Here is a 14,009-nt window from a genome sequence, read left to right as displayed (position 1 = left end):
TGACAGATCTGACATTCCTCATGCTGATCATATTCCCCTAAGCTCATTTGAAGATGTGATGTTTGTATAGCCTCAGGGTGAAGCTCAGGAAGACTTTACATGACTGTGATTCTGTGTTGTGTTCATTTGTAAACTGGAGAGAAAAGGATTTGCTTTTTCTATCAAAGCCCTTTTATATTATAGGACTAAATTCTAGGACTGTATTATAGGACTAAATTATTTTCTATTTTGAAAAAGTGCAACTTAAATTTTAAATTAAGATAGTTGTTCTTTACAAAGACGAGTCTCATTTAGGGGAATAGTGATTCTACTGTGGCTTAAATTCTAAAATTGAAAACTGTGATAATCTCTATTTCATATGTGCATGCTTAATAGAGTTGTTAATTGCACTGGACCTGTTTCTGATGATTCCCACTCTGGGGACCTTTAACTGCAATGCCTAGATCACTAAAGTGTAATATGAAAGTGTTCAATTCTATAATCCTGCCGCATAAAATTTAGGTGCAATTCTTTGAGAAATGAAGTTTCCATCTTATCTGTACTTTATCAATAGGAGCAGTCTATTGAGCAAAGTTCTAAATAGAACATTTTAATTGGCTGAGATTATATTTTCATAATTAGTGAAACCTTTGGTGACTATCTTACTGATGTCCGAAGTGGGGCTAACTCTGATCCTTTCAGATTATTGTTATTCATTTTCAAAGTAACTCTGCAATTAGGATCATGAAGATCACCCTATAATTTAAATTGACTACTTTCTTCCTGAAAGGATAAATTTGTGTCTTTTTTTTTATCTCTCCCTTGACTTGAGAAGAGTATTTACCGTCAATATCATTTATCCCTTTCTCAGGATACAATTATTCATCAACTACAGAAACGTTATATGGACTCAATCATTTATACATATGTTGGTGACATCTTAATTGCCTTAAACCCCTTCCAGAATCTAAGCATATACTCTCCACAGGTAAGGGATGTTTTTAGAGCACTTTGTTCCTTAATAGGAAGTTTAAAATCACAAGGGGAAAGAGGAATGGGGGAAATAAAATGATGCCACTCTAGGAGTACACACCTTGAACTACAGATAATAATGCAGCACAGAAAGGATTCTTACATTTTCAAAGCAAGATGTGATGGCACTGACGGTAAACTAACGCTTACTGCATCCTGGTGCTGGGTTATCTTGCTATGTATATCTTATAATAATACCACGAGCCAGGGATTATTGTTAAGCCTCTTTGGTTTGCAAGGGAAGTCCCTAGCACACACTTTGAAGCCCCTACGTGAAGAAATGGGATTTGAACTCAGTCCTGTGGACTCCGGGGCTTGTGCCTGCAGATTTCCTAGTGTCGTGTCTCCTTCTATACGTTAACAGGTCTGGCTTAGTGGCTAATGGGTAATGGTGTTAGAAGTTTCCTTTAAATTATTATTATTATTATATCTACTTATTATTGGATAGAGACAGAGAGGAAGCTGAGAAGAAAGGGAGAGGCAAAGTTGGAAAGAGGCAGAGAGACACACCAACAGCCCTGCTTCACCACTCATGAAGCTTTACCCCTGCAGGTGGGGACCAGGGACTTGAACCTGGGTCCTTGAGCAGTGTAATGTGTGAGCTTAACCAGGTGTGCCACTGCCTGGACCCCCCTTTAACTTATTTTCTTCTTCAGTTTTCTAGACTTTATCACGGGGTGAAACGTGCCTCCAATCCCCCCCATATATATGCATCAGCAGATGCTGCTTACCAATGCATGGTTACTTTCAGCAAAGACCAGGTAAAAGCTCACTTCCCTCTCACAGTAGGACATAATCTGTATTCCTCTGCAACTTTGTCTTCCCACAAACTTTCCACTGTTGTCACTGGTCCTGACTTAAGTAGGAAATGCAGTATAAGCTCAGTGGGATAGGAACCGTGATAAAGTCACAGTAACAGGAGAGAAGGAAACCCCTTTTTAAGAAACATGAAACATTCATGTCACTTTCCCTGATAAAATGTGATCACATTTCTAATATGAATATTATATCATGGATTCAGACATATCTCATGACAAGGCAATGGTTATAATTAAAAATAAAAAAAGGTATAGAGAGATAGAAATGTAATTCCTACCTTACTAAGGTGTCACAATTTTCATGGTCTAGTCCTTTTAGTATGAAATGCTGTGATCATGTACCATGCTATTCAGTGACTGAGAAGTTGCTGGCAGTTGGGTAAAGACAGAACAAGCCTTAACCTCCAACCAAGTTAAACACAAAGTTTATCTTCATTTGTTTCCTGAGAATTTTGAAGCCCCATCATTGGCTAAGATGAGCTCAGTCAGTAGAGCATGAGAATCTTAATCTCGGGGTTATGGGTTCATGCCCCATGTTGGGTGCCAGATATAGCAAAATAAAATAATAATAAATAAAAAGTCCTGTTGGGCTTTTGTTCTGGGGTTTATAAAAACACATGCCTATTAGGTACATTAAAAACCACAACGGGAAAATATGGAGAGGAAAGCTAGTTAGACATGAGGCAAGATAATGAATCCTTAAACTTAGTTCACCAGCATTTAGCTACAATTCATGTGGGTCCAGGGATAAGACAGAGATGATCAGGCGAAGGGTGAGCAGGAGTGAATGAAGGAAAAGAGAAAGGCCAAAATGGCAAATTCCTGCCAGACACTCACTTAATAGTCTCTCATACCCACAATTCCCTGTGAGTTTATGTACCTCCATCATATGTTTTTGACATCAGCAGTATGTTAATTACGTTCATGTCCCATAATCCATTTTGCTCATGATAAATAAAACAGTGTTCCAAAGGAATAGGTGAATTTATAATAGCACAAGTTATAAAATGGAGCATGTTCACTCTCTAGAGTTAGAAATTTGGCTGCTCAAGTTCTTATTTTTCCCAGAGACTTGTATTCATAGATTCACTGCATAGAAGGCAAATAGAGAAGGAATTATGTTCTCAAGATATTTTTTTACCCCACTTCTGATATCAAATGTTTTGTCTTCTTCAACATTAATCAATTCGCCAATTCCTTAACTTCAACTGAATATTCAAAGCTCTATTCCATTCAGTTCTGACACTATATGAAGTTAATAGCACGGAACCGGCAGGTGCAGGGCTGTTTCATAAGACTGCCCTACTTTAGCTGTCAGCCACAAATGGGGTGTCTTGTCTGGTCAACTATCAATTCAAGGTTTCTCACCCACCCACTCACCTCTTCTTCTTCTTCTTCTAGCATTTGCCCTTCTTTCGTAGCCAGTCAACAGCGTCAGGTTGAGCCTGATGTAAAGTTTCGAGGCCCTCCTTTGAATCTGGAGAGGTGGCAGTCGTTGACTATGTGGGTCATAGTCTGTCTGGAGCCGCAGGGGCAGTTCGGGTCGTCTCTGGCTCTTCGGGTCGTCTCTGGCTCCCCAGCGATGGAACATAGCGGCGCTCACCTCTGATAGATTTTTTCAAATTGCCACCAGGGTTATCGCTGGGGCTTGGTGCCTGCACAATGAATCCATCACTCCTGCTGACTTGTTATTTATAGAGAAAGAGATAAACCAAGAGAAAATGGGGGAAAAGAGGGAGAGAGACTTGTGGGGTTGCTTCTTCATCTTTTGTGAAGCTTTCCCCCCTGCATGTGGGGCTTGAACCCATGTGTGATAATGCTTTAAGTCAACTAATTGAAGCCAGAAAAAAAAACTCACTTGAATCTGCTAGTTTATATAAAGAATATAGTTTAGGGCCACCATAAGCTAGAACTGTGCAGTGTTCTGGTTAAAAGGAGGAGGAGGAGAAGGAGGAGAGGGTTTATGATGATGATTATAATAATAATAATAATGTACAGTAATAGTGAAGTAGAGGAGATGCACAAGGCCAGATATGGAGGGAGGAATGTGGCACCTGACTTTCATGACTTCTCTGGGCATGATTCCCTCCCAGACACCTCAAGGAAACTGATTGGTGACCAGTGAGTTTCCATCTCTAATCATGTGATAGGCAGTTTGGTGATCAAACTTCATCCTGAAGATATAAAGAGACTTCCTCTTCAGCTGTGTCATTGGCATAAACTGAGGTCTTCTCCAAAGAGAATCCTTGTGAATGACAAAAGAATATTCTACTACTTTTATCATTTAGAGAACCCCACACATTTTAAAGACCTATCACAGTCCTCAGGACAGTAATTTAATACTATGTAAAAAATTTAAAATATAAAATTGATCTAACACCCCTATTACTGGACATTTACTTTATAGATGAATTTGCTCATAAATTTGATGCCATATGGATAGCATTAGTCATTGTAATATTATTTGTAAAAAAAAAAAAAGGAAAACATTCAAATATCCCTTCGTATTTGAATAAAATAGATTACAGTATAATGGACCAACACACAGCTGTGATTTGATTAATGGAAGTCTCCATGTACTGAAGTGGAAAAATCCTGGAGATGATGTTGTCCTGGGAATAAGATGTACAGCCGTGAATTTTATTGAAAGCAATTATGAGCACATGGTGTGTTTGCTATGCTCTGAATTCTCTACTGACACTCTGTTTTCTGTTCCAGTGCATTGTCATCAGTGGAGAAAGTGGCTCTGGGAAGACTGAAAGTGCCCACCTGATTGTTCAGCATTTGACTTTCCTGGGAAAGGTATTGACGACCTGGATTTTGTATTGCAAAGCAATAGCTTTTTTTTTTTTTAATAATGGAAATACTCTTTTATTAAGGGTTTCATAAGAACATTCCATCTTTACTCTTTGCCTCCTGATAGGCTCCTTTAGATGTCAGCATGCCATCCTTCCTTCGTGTGGTGAGGAGAATAATGCCAGCATGAATTTACTAGGTTATAAGCAATTCGTTTTCATGTCTACAATATAACAGAAGCATTTAGTGACTAGGCAGTCAAAGTGGTTAAACACTAGAAATAGTGTGAGGGAGAGTCACTGAAGTGATTAAATGGCTGGAAAATAGACATCAATGAGCCAAAATTGGAGGGAAATGAACAATTTTGCCTTGGTGAAATAGATGTTGAAAGAATGACTTTAAATGATCTAGGGACTTTTTTTCTTTTCTTTTTCACAAATGAGGTTGACTGACATTGAAATAGATGACTGGAAAAAGTTATGGAATCCCTCTATTTAAAATTATAGGCATTCTGTCTCTCAAGGATTTAATTATGGCTGGATATAAAATATAAATCCAACTTTATCTAGTGTCTTTGCACCTCAGGAGTTAGTTATCTGAGAAAATAATGCTGATGACTGATTTCCCAGATTAGTTATGTGAATTTTGTGGATGTGAGAGGGGTGCCTAGTAATTCTGCTGTCGGATTATGTCCTGAGGCTCCTCTTAACTTTCCTCTGTTTGGCACAGGCCAACAATCAGACCTTGAGAGAAAAAATACTACAAGTCAACTCGCTGGTGGAAGCTTTTGGAAATGCATGCACTGCCATCAATGACAATTCAAGCCGATTTGGGAAATATTTGGAAATGATGTTTACACCAACTGGAGCAGTGATGGGGGCAAGGATCTCTGAATACCTCCTTGAAAAATCCAGGGTTATAAAACAGGCAGTGTAGGTGCACTTCTTTTCTGATATTGATTTGCAATACATGCTTGGGGACTTGGGGACTTTTAGTGGTTTCTCTCACCCCTGTCCTTGGCATCCTTTCCCTCCAAGGCCTGCTCAAGAACAAAGAATCTCTTAAGCATGGGATGGTGGTAGTTTCTTACCTAAAAGATGTTTACTTGCAGAATACAAAAAGCTGGAGTAGCGGTACTGTAGGAGTTGAGTTGGTTATACCAGATGGAATTAACAACATTGTATACTTTAAAAAATTATTAGGCCTCTTATAAAATCACTAATAAAAATATTTTTAAAATCAAAGAAAAATATAATTAGGCCTTCTAAATTTGAGCTTAACTATTACTAATTTCACCTGTTAAAATTTTTCTTAGATTGAAAAAAATATGCTACATGTGTTTCTCTTTCTCTCTTCTTTTCTATCTGTCTCTCCCCTCTCAGTTTCTGTCTCTACCCAAAAAAGAAAGAAAGAGGAGGAGGGTAAAAAAAAGAAAAAGAAAAATGGCCACTGGGAGTGGGGGATTTGCGTTCAAGAATGAGCCTCCAGCAATAACCCTGGTGGTACAACAAACAAAAAACAGAGGGCCTGCACCTAGCTCCTCTTCCTTTTCTTGTTTCTTTTCTTTTCTTTTCTTTTCTTCTCTTTCCCTTTCTCTTTTTTTTGCCTCCAGGATTATTACTGAGGCCCAGTGCCTGCACTATGAATCCATTGCCATTTTCCCCATTTTTGTTGCCCTTGTTATTATTGTTATTGACAGACAGAAATCGAAGCAGGGCGGGCAGGAGGGTAGGGGGAGACAGAGACAGGTAGAGAAAGATACCTGCAGACCTGCTTCACTGCTTGTAAAGCAACTCCCCTGCAGGTGAAGAGCCAGGGGCTCCAACCAGGATCCTTATGCCCGTCCTTGAGCTTCGTGCCATGTGCACTTAACTCTCTGTGCTACTGCCCGCTCCCCATTCCTACTTCTTTTTTTTTAATATTTTATTATTTATTTATTCCCTTTTGTTGCCCTTGTTGTTTTATTGTTGCAGTTATTATTATTGTTGTCGTTGTTGGATAGGACAGAGAGAAATGGAGAGAGGAGGGGAAGACAGAGAGGAGGAGAGATAGACACCTGCAGACCTGCCTCACCGCCTGTGAAGCGACTCCCCTGCATGTGGGGAGCCGGGGTTTGAACCGGGATCCTTATGCCGGTCCTTGTGCTTTGCGCCACCTGCGCTTAACCCGCTGCGCTACAGCCCGACTCCCTCATTCCTACTTCTTAACATTAACATTAATATAACTATAGGACCCCAGCTTCCTCAGAAGCACTGACTTTTCTGATGTATTATTTCATAGCTATATAATGAATGCATGTTGTACACTAGACTTATGCTCCTTACTGTAAGAGTAAACAAAATTGGTAAGCCCTCAAAAGTAAATTTTCTTGGAGTATGGAGTACATGTTAAATTGGGGAGAGAGTAAAGGCTCACAGGTAATAAGTACAATTGACCCTTGAATAATACTCCATAATAAAAAAACCTGTGTATACTTTCGGATTCCCAAAAGTTTAACTACTGTTATCTCTTAGTATTCATTGCAGATTCCTTTTAGGACACCCACCTACTTCCATTGTGGATTCCCAAATCAAAGGACGTTCATGTCTCTCTATATTCATTGGTTGAATACCGGCAAACTCCACATTTGAACGTTCAGCAAACCTACGAGTGCAATTTGGTTGGGAGTGAATGCAGAATCCCTGGGTAGAGAGAAAGCAACATATATATAGACCTTCACAGTTCAAATCCTTTTTTATTTTTCAAGTTTTTGTGAATAAACTTAAATGAAGCACAAGTGCAAAAAGTACAAAGGAACAATATATAGCACTATGAAGATAAAACCAGAAGGAAGGGCAATAAGCCTGACTAGGAAGAGATATTTTTTAAATTTTATGAAATAACTTGCTTCTTTCACCATTAGTGAGGGTGATGTAAAAAATATAGGGAAATATTTCTGACCTTAATGGAAAATATAGTTTTCTGTGTTTAGGTATAAGGTAGTCTTTTGCACAGAGAATGTGAAGAGGGTTCTAGTCACAACTATGTCAATTATTGTGTTTGGCATTTAATATAAATATTCTTTAACTCTTTTCCTCACCTGAGAAATGGATAATAAAGTCAACTTCACAGGAATGTTATGAGAGTTGGATAAGATATGTGATTTATAGTATAGAACCTGAAACATAATGCTGGCCTAATATAAAAACAACTTATTTTTTTAATTTACTCCACACAATTATACTGAAGTAACAAAGTATGCTGAAGATGTCCCCAGATGCTGAAGTTAGAAAGCTGGTAGGCTGACTCCAGGACTCTTTCCTGCCTTCAACAAGGACATTTTCTTAGCTGCTCCTCCAAAATGTGTCTTAAAAATTACCCTTCTTCTCAGTCACCATGACCATTATCAAATCCAGGTGACTGCACGGTTACTTGGACCTCCTAACTGGTCTCCCTGAATGTATTTTTGACTTCTTAGAATCCTGCCACATACTTACAATGCACCATGGCTTTAGTTTAAACATTTACCACAATTCTAATTGTTTAGTTAACTAAATCCTCATTAAAACCTAGTAAGACATTGTGTGGATTGGCCCTGCCTTCCTGCCCACCCTGTGCTCACTGGCATTTTAGCATTCTTTTGAACTACATGGGTATTGCACTTGGAGTCTTTGTGTATACATTTCTCCCTCTCTTTCAAATGCTTTTCCTTCTTTGTAACTCCTTCAAGTTCCTTCTCATGCTTCAGTGTATTCCTTTAGTATGATCTTTTTCATTTTTGGAAAGCATTTCCTTTGACTTAATACGAGTAGGCCTCACCTCCCTGCCCCCCAGTTTCTTTTTTCACCTTGGCCCCTTGCTTGGTTCTTTCAAAGTCCTTATCACAAGTTTCCTTGTTAATTCAGCTAACTCCCTCACTAAGAGGGTATAAACAGGGGCCATGTATCTTCTTACTATTGTACTGCACAGTGCAATAACTACTTTGATTGGCACTTAATGATTTTACTAGATGATTGGACAAATAATTGAGTAATGGCAAATATAGGCATCTAGAATGTAAGATAAGGATACACATGTACCAGAATATCTTTAACAAGATAAACCATCAAAGAAGATGGGACCAGGTGGTGGCACACCTGATTAAGTGCACACATTACAGTCAGTGTGCAAGGTTCAAACTCTTGGTCTCCACCTGCAAGGGGAAAGCTTCACAAGTGGTGAAGCAGGGCTGCAGATGTCTCTCTGTCTCTTTCTCTTTCTACTTCCTCACCCTCTCTCAATTTCTCTCTGTTTCTATTTAATAATAAATAAATACAAATATAATAATAAAAAAACTAAGGAAGACTAAAGTCCCCAGAAAGAAGTTAAGAAGAGTGGGACTCATAGCACAGATGGGGAGCAGGAGTAGAGGGAAGACATGATTTCTTTGCACAGAGCTAAGTTGGCAGAGATAAGGATTGACAAAAATCCTGAGGCATCAGCTGAACCAACCATTCGCCAGAGGAAAGAAAGGAATACAGAGCAGAACTTTTCAAATGATCTTTGCTTTTTTTAAATCCCCAATTTGTTGTGAAATTATAGTTTTGTAGGATGTAATGAAAGTGAATTAACAGAAAAATTAGCATGTTCTTGGGTGTCATGGCGATGACAGTTACTGTAAAATGTCTAGATGTTGTTAGTTCTTATCTTGTCATCAGTTGGCTGCAGTCAGGTTGAAAGGATGTTGGCCTAAAAGGTCGGCCAACATGAGGCTAGGAAGGGTGATGCCTGGTGTTCTGAATGGCATTGTATCTTAGTTGGGAAAGTGGAGACCTCAGTTCTGGGATGAATTCCATTCCATCACTTTGCTGTACAGCTGGCAAGCCATGGTTCTCTGCAGCTCTGATGGAGAGTTTAATTGATCCTTCCCACAAGGGTATCTCTCTCTGCAGCAACAGGAGCTACAAACAGAAGACATCTTACACAGTTGAATAGCCATTTGGGCTGGAATAGTAAGAGTTCTAAACACAAGTAACCTGAGCTGTTACATATAGATGCTACATTCTCTGAAAACTCCTTCTGCCCATAGTAAAGATGATGCATTTCATAATGTGACATTGTAACAATTACTGCACTAACTCTATCACTATTACTATTCTGTAATTGGGACTGTAGAATATTTAATTGCCTCGAAATGCAAATTTGCTGCCAGATAATATTCTACTCAGAAAGGAAATGATATTAATTACTTGGAACGGAGAAGTCTGGAATATATTGTTAATGTTTCTTCTTCATTTTTTTTAGGGGAGAGAAAAATTTTCACATATTTTACTATATTTATGCTGGTCTTCATCACCAAAAGAAACTTTCTGGCTATAGACTTCCTGAGGAAAAACCACCTAGGTAAGTGTTTGGGGTTTTAGTTGTAAATTTTTTAAATTTTTTATTTATAAAAAGGAAACATTGACTAAACCATAGGATAAGAGGGGTACAGCTTCACACAATTCCCATCACCAGAACTCTGTATCCCATCCCCTCCCCTGATAGCTTTCCTATTCTTTATCCCTCTAGGAGTATGGACCCAAGGTCATTGTGGGATGCAGAAGGTGGAAGGTCTGGATTCTATAATTGCTTCCCCACTGAACATGGGCATTGACAGGTTGATCCATACTCCCAGCCTGCCTCTCTCTTTCCATAGTGGGGAAGGGCTCTGGGGAAGCAGAGCTCCAGGACACATTGGTGGGGTTGTCTGTCTAGGGAAGTCTGGTTGGCATCATGCTGGCATCTGGAACCTGATGGTTGAAAAGAGAGTTAACATAGAAAGCCAAACAAATTGTTGACCAATTATGGACCCAAGGGCTGGAATAGTGCAAATGAAGAAGCTGTAAATTTTTTGTGGCTGTATGACTAGCCAAATTGACAAAAGTTGGAAATAAATGGTGTTGTTTTCCTAAGTGGAAATTTGTCAGATATATAGTTGAAATATGCAAGAGGAGCTGGCACTACTTGCCATTTTCTTTTTCCTGGGAAGTTTAAAAGTCAACCATAGTCATTTTATGTAGCCATGTGCACCATTATTCAACAGCAATACTAGACTGTAAGAAAAATGCCCTTGTGAAGGAGTTTGTTGATCCCCTTTTTTTTTTTTTGGAATATCAAATCATTGGTCATTCTGTTTGTTCATATTCCATTTAGGTACATAAATGATGAGACTGGAATGGTGATGCATGACATAATATCCAAGGAATCTTATAGGAGACAATTTGAAGCAATTCAGCATTGCTTCAGGATTATAGGGTTCACTGACAAGGTAAGGTACTGTCAAGAGAGAAACTTAAATGTTAAATTCTTGGATAAGTATTACTGAAGACAAGAACATTCTAACCTGGGACAGGATCCTTAATGCCATGCTGGGATATGCTATAAAGTCCTGCGAGTCAGAGTGTGGTCTTCTTCTTCTAGCGTTTGCCCTTCTTCCGTAGCCAGTCAACAGCGTCAGGTTGAGCCTGATGTAAAGTTTCGAGACCTCCTTTGAATCTGGAGAGGTGGCAGTCGTTGACTGTGTGGGTCATAGTCTGTCTGGAGCCGCAGGGGCAGTTCGGGTCGTCTCTGGCTCCCCAGCGATGGAACATAGCGGCGCACCGGCCATGGCCTGTTCCATAGTGATTGAGGAGGGCCCAATCATAACGTGCTAGGTCAAAGCCGGGTTGAAGCTTGCAGGGGTCTGTGATGAGGTGTTTGTTCTTTACCTCAGCTGACTGCCAGCTGGTTCCAAGAGACTGGAACAGAGAAGTTCAGTGTAGGCATAGGGGACCAGATTGGATGATGAGACGTCAAGCGTTGGACAGGGTGGGTGAAGATATCCGCGTATATTGGCAGGTCCGGTCGAGCGTAGACGTGGGAAATGAACTTAGATGATGCCGCATCCCGACGAATATCTGGCAGAGCGATGTTGCTAAGAACTGGCAGCCATGGAACCGGGGTGGAACGGATGGTTCCAGAAATGATCCTCATGGAGGAATATAATTTGGAATCGACCAAGTGGACATGGGGGCTACAGAACCATACTGGGGCACAGTATTCTGCAGTGGAATAGCATAATGCCAGAGAGGATGATCGTAGTGTGGAAGTGCTTGCGCCCCATGAGGAGCTGGCCAGTCTTGCAATGATGTTACTCCTCATGCCCACCTTTGCTGCAGTTTTTATGAGATGTTCGTGAAATGACAGAGTGCGATCGAGAATAACGCTAAGATAGACTGGCTGGGCTTCATGCCGGATTCTTGTATCGCCAAGCTGCACATTAAGCTCATGCGAGGTCGAGGCATGGTGTAGATGGAAAACAGATGATACCGTTTTTGCAGTGCTAGGGATTAGTCGCCATTTTTTACAGTAATCAGATATCAGAGACATGTCTTTCGTGAGTGTTTCCTCGAGGCTGTCAAACTTGGATGCCTGAGTTGCACAGCAGATGTCATCGGCGTAGATGAACTTCCTTGAAGAAGTTTCTGGGAGGTCATTGATGTAAATATTAAATAGCGTAGGAGCCAGAACAGAGCCCTGGGGGAGGCCACTTGAGACAAGTCTCCATCTGCTAGACTTGTCACCCAGATGCACCCGGAATCTTCTGTTTTGGAGAAGAAACGATATAGTGTTGGCCACCCACTGAGGCAGGCATCTTGAGATCTTGACTAGGAGACCACGGTGCCAGACCGTGTCATAGGCTGCTGTGAGATCAACAAAGACAGCACCCGTCTTTAAATTCTTCTGGAATCCATTTTCAATGTAAGTTGAGAGGGCCAGGGCTTATTTGCAGGTAGATCTTCCTGGGGGGAAACCAGCTTGGGCGGGTGATAGGAATTTCTCTGTAAGAGGAGAAATACGTGACAGAAGCAGCCTCTCAAGGAGTTTGTAACACACAGAGAGGAGAGAAATTGGTCTATAGCTGGCGGCCAGTGTTGGGTCTTTCTTTGGTTTCAAAACTGCTATTATCTTCGCACGACGCCAAATTTTGGGCATAGATTCGGATTCCAAGATGTGGGGCAGGAATGTAGTGAGCCACTTCTTTGCTGCGGGGCCCAAGTTAAGAATGAGTTCTGGGGTGATGTTATCATAGCCAGCAGCCGTTCTGAACAGCAGAACAGCAGAAACACCACTATTGCCCCATCACTGATTAGAAATGCAGACTCCCAAGTCCAACCAGGAATGACAGAGTTGGAATCTGCATTTTAACATAATGCCCAGGTGAACATTAAAGTTGTTGATGAATCAGAGGTTGGTTTTTCACTGCACAGGGGGCCAATAAACTGAGACATGAGAGTCAGTGTGTGAAAAGCAGATTTAATCAGGCACTAGGCAAACCTGAGATGACTTGTGTCTCAGAAAATTGGACATCGTCGTCTAATTCCTGACTTTAGGGGAAAAGCTTTCAGTGTTTCTCCACTGAAGATGATGTTAGCCATGAGTTTGGTACATATGACCTTTCTTATGTTGAGGAATTTTCCTTCTATTCTGTTCGCATTCTATCTCTATCTATCTCTCTCTCTCTCCCACACACTCTCTCTCTCTTTCCTTTTTTGCCTCCACGGTTATTGCTGGGGCTCAGTGCCAGCACTACACACCCACTGCTCCCAGTGACCCCCCCCCCACCTTTTCCTTCTTTTCTTTTTCTCTTCTTTCCTTTTCTTTCTTTCTTTCTTTCTTTTTTTTTTACTTGATAGAAACTGAGAGGGGAAAAGGAGCTAGAGAGGAGAGAAAAAAATATAGAATCAGAAGACCTGTTTCACCTCTCATGAAGTGTCCCAGTGCAGGTGGGGTCTGGGGGCTCAAACTAGGGCCTTGCACATGGTTACATGTGCACTTAAAACTGGGTGTGTCATCACCCAGCCCCTGATTCACAATTCTTTCGAAAGTCTTTATCAATAAATGCTTTATCATCATCAGTTCATATAACCATATGGTTTTTTCTTGTTCTTTTTGTTCATGTGATATATTGCACTGATTGGTTTGTGAATGTTGAACCATTCCTGCATCCTTGGGTGAATCCTACTTGGTTTTGGTAGATTATCCTCCTTATGTGCTGTTAGATTGGATTTGCCAAAATTTTGTTGAGGATCCTTACATCAATATTTATCAGGGATAAATGTCTATTTTTTTCTTTCTTTCTTTCTTTCTTTCTTTCTTTCTTCCTTCCTTCCTTCCTTCCTTCCTTCCTTCCTTCCTTCCTTCCTTCCTTTCTTTTTTTAAAGAATACTTTCCTGCTTTGGGGACCAATGTGTTTGGGAGTGTTTCTCCACTTCAAGTTTTCTCCAAGGCTGGGGTTCAGGGCAGTGGACCAATCAGGGAGGATTTCTGTCACCTGGTTAACATGAACATTCCTAACATGAGACTGTCCACCTGGCTGAAAGGGGTGTCTTGTCACAAGGATGT

General features: G+C 40.4%; 1 protein-coding gene across 1 annotated transcript in view; it reads left to right on the top strand.

Annotated features, from left to right (window-relative positions):
• Positions 1–14,009, top strand: part of MYO3B (myosin IIIB) — a 508,363-nt gene that overhangs the window by 194,053 nt on the left and 300,301 nt on the right. Inside the window, exons 10-15 of the mRNA XM_060177727.1 lie at positions 851–967; positions 1,668–1,772; positions 4,548–4,631; positions 5,355–5,557; positions 9,888–9,986; positions 10,779–10,893. Of these exons, the coding sequence (XP_060033710.1) occupies positions 851–967; positions 1,668–1,772; positions 4,548–4,631; positions 5,355–5,557; positions 9,888–9,986; positions 10,779–10,893 (723 nt within the window). The remainder of the gene's footprint in view (positions 1–850; positions 968–1,667; positions 1,773–4,547; positions 4,632–5,354; positions 5,558–9,887; positions 9,987–10,778; positions 10,894–14,009) is intronic.

Source organism: Erinaceus europaeus, chromosome 18 (genome assembly GCF_950295315.1).
Source record: "Erinaceus europaeus chromosome 18, mEriEur2.1, whole genome shotgun sequence".
Lineage (NCBI taxonomy): Eukaryota > Metazoa > Chordata > Mammalia > Eulipotyphla > Erinaceidae > Erinaceus > Erinaceus europaeus.
This window is presented reverse-complemented; position numbering and strand designations above follow the sequence as displayed.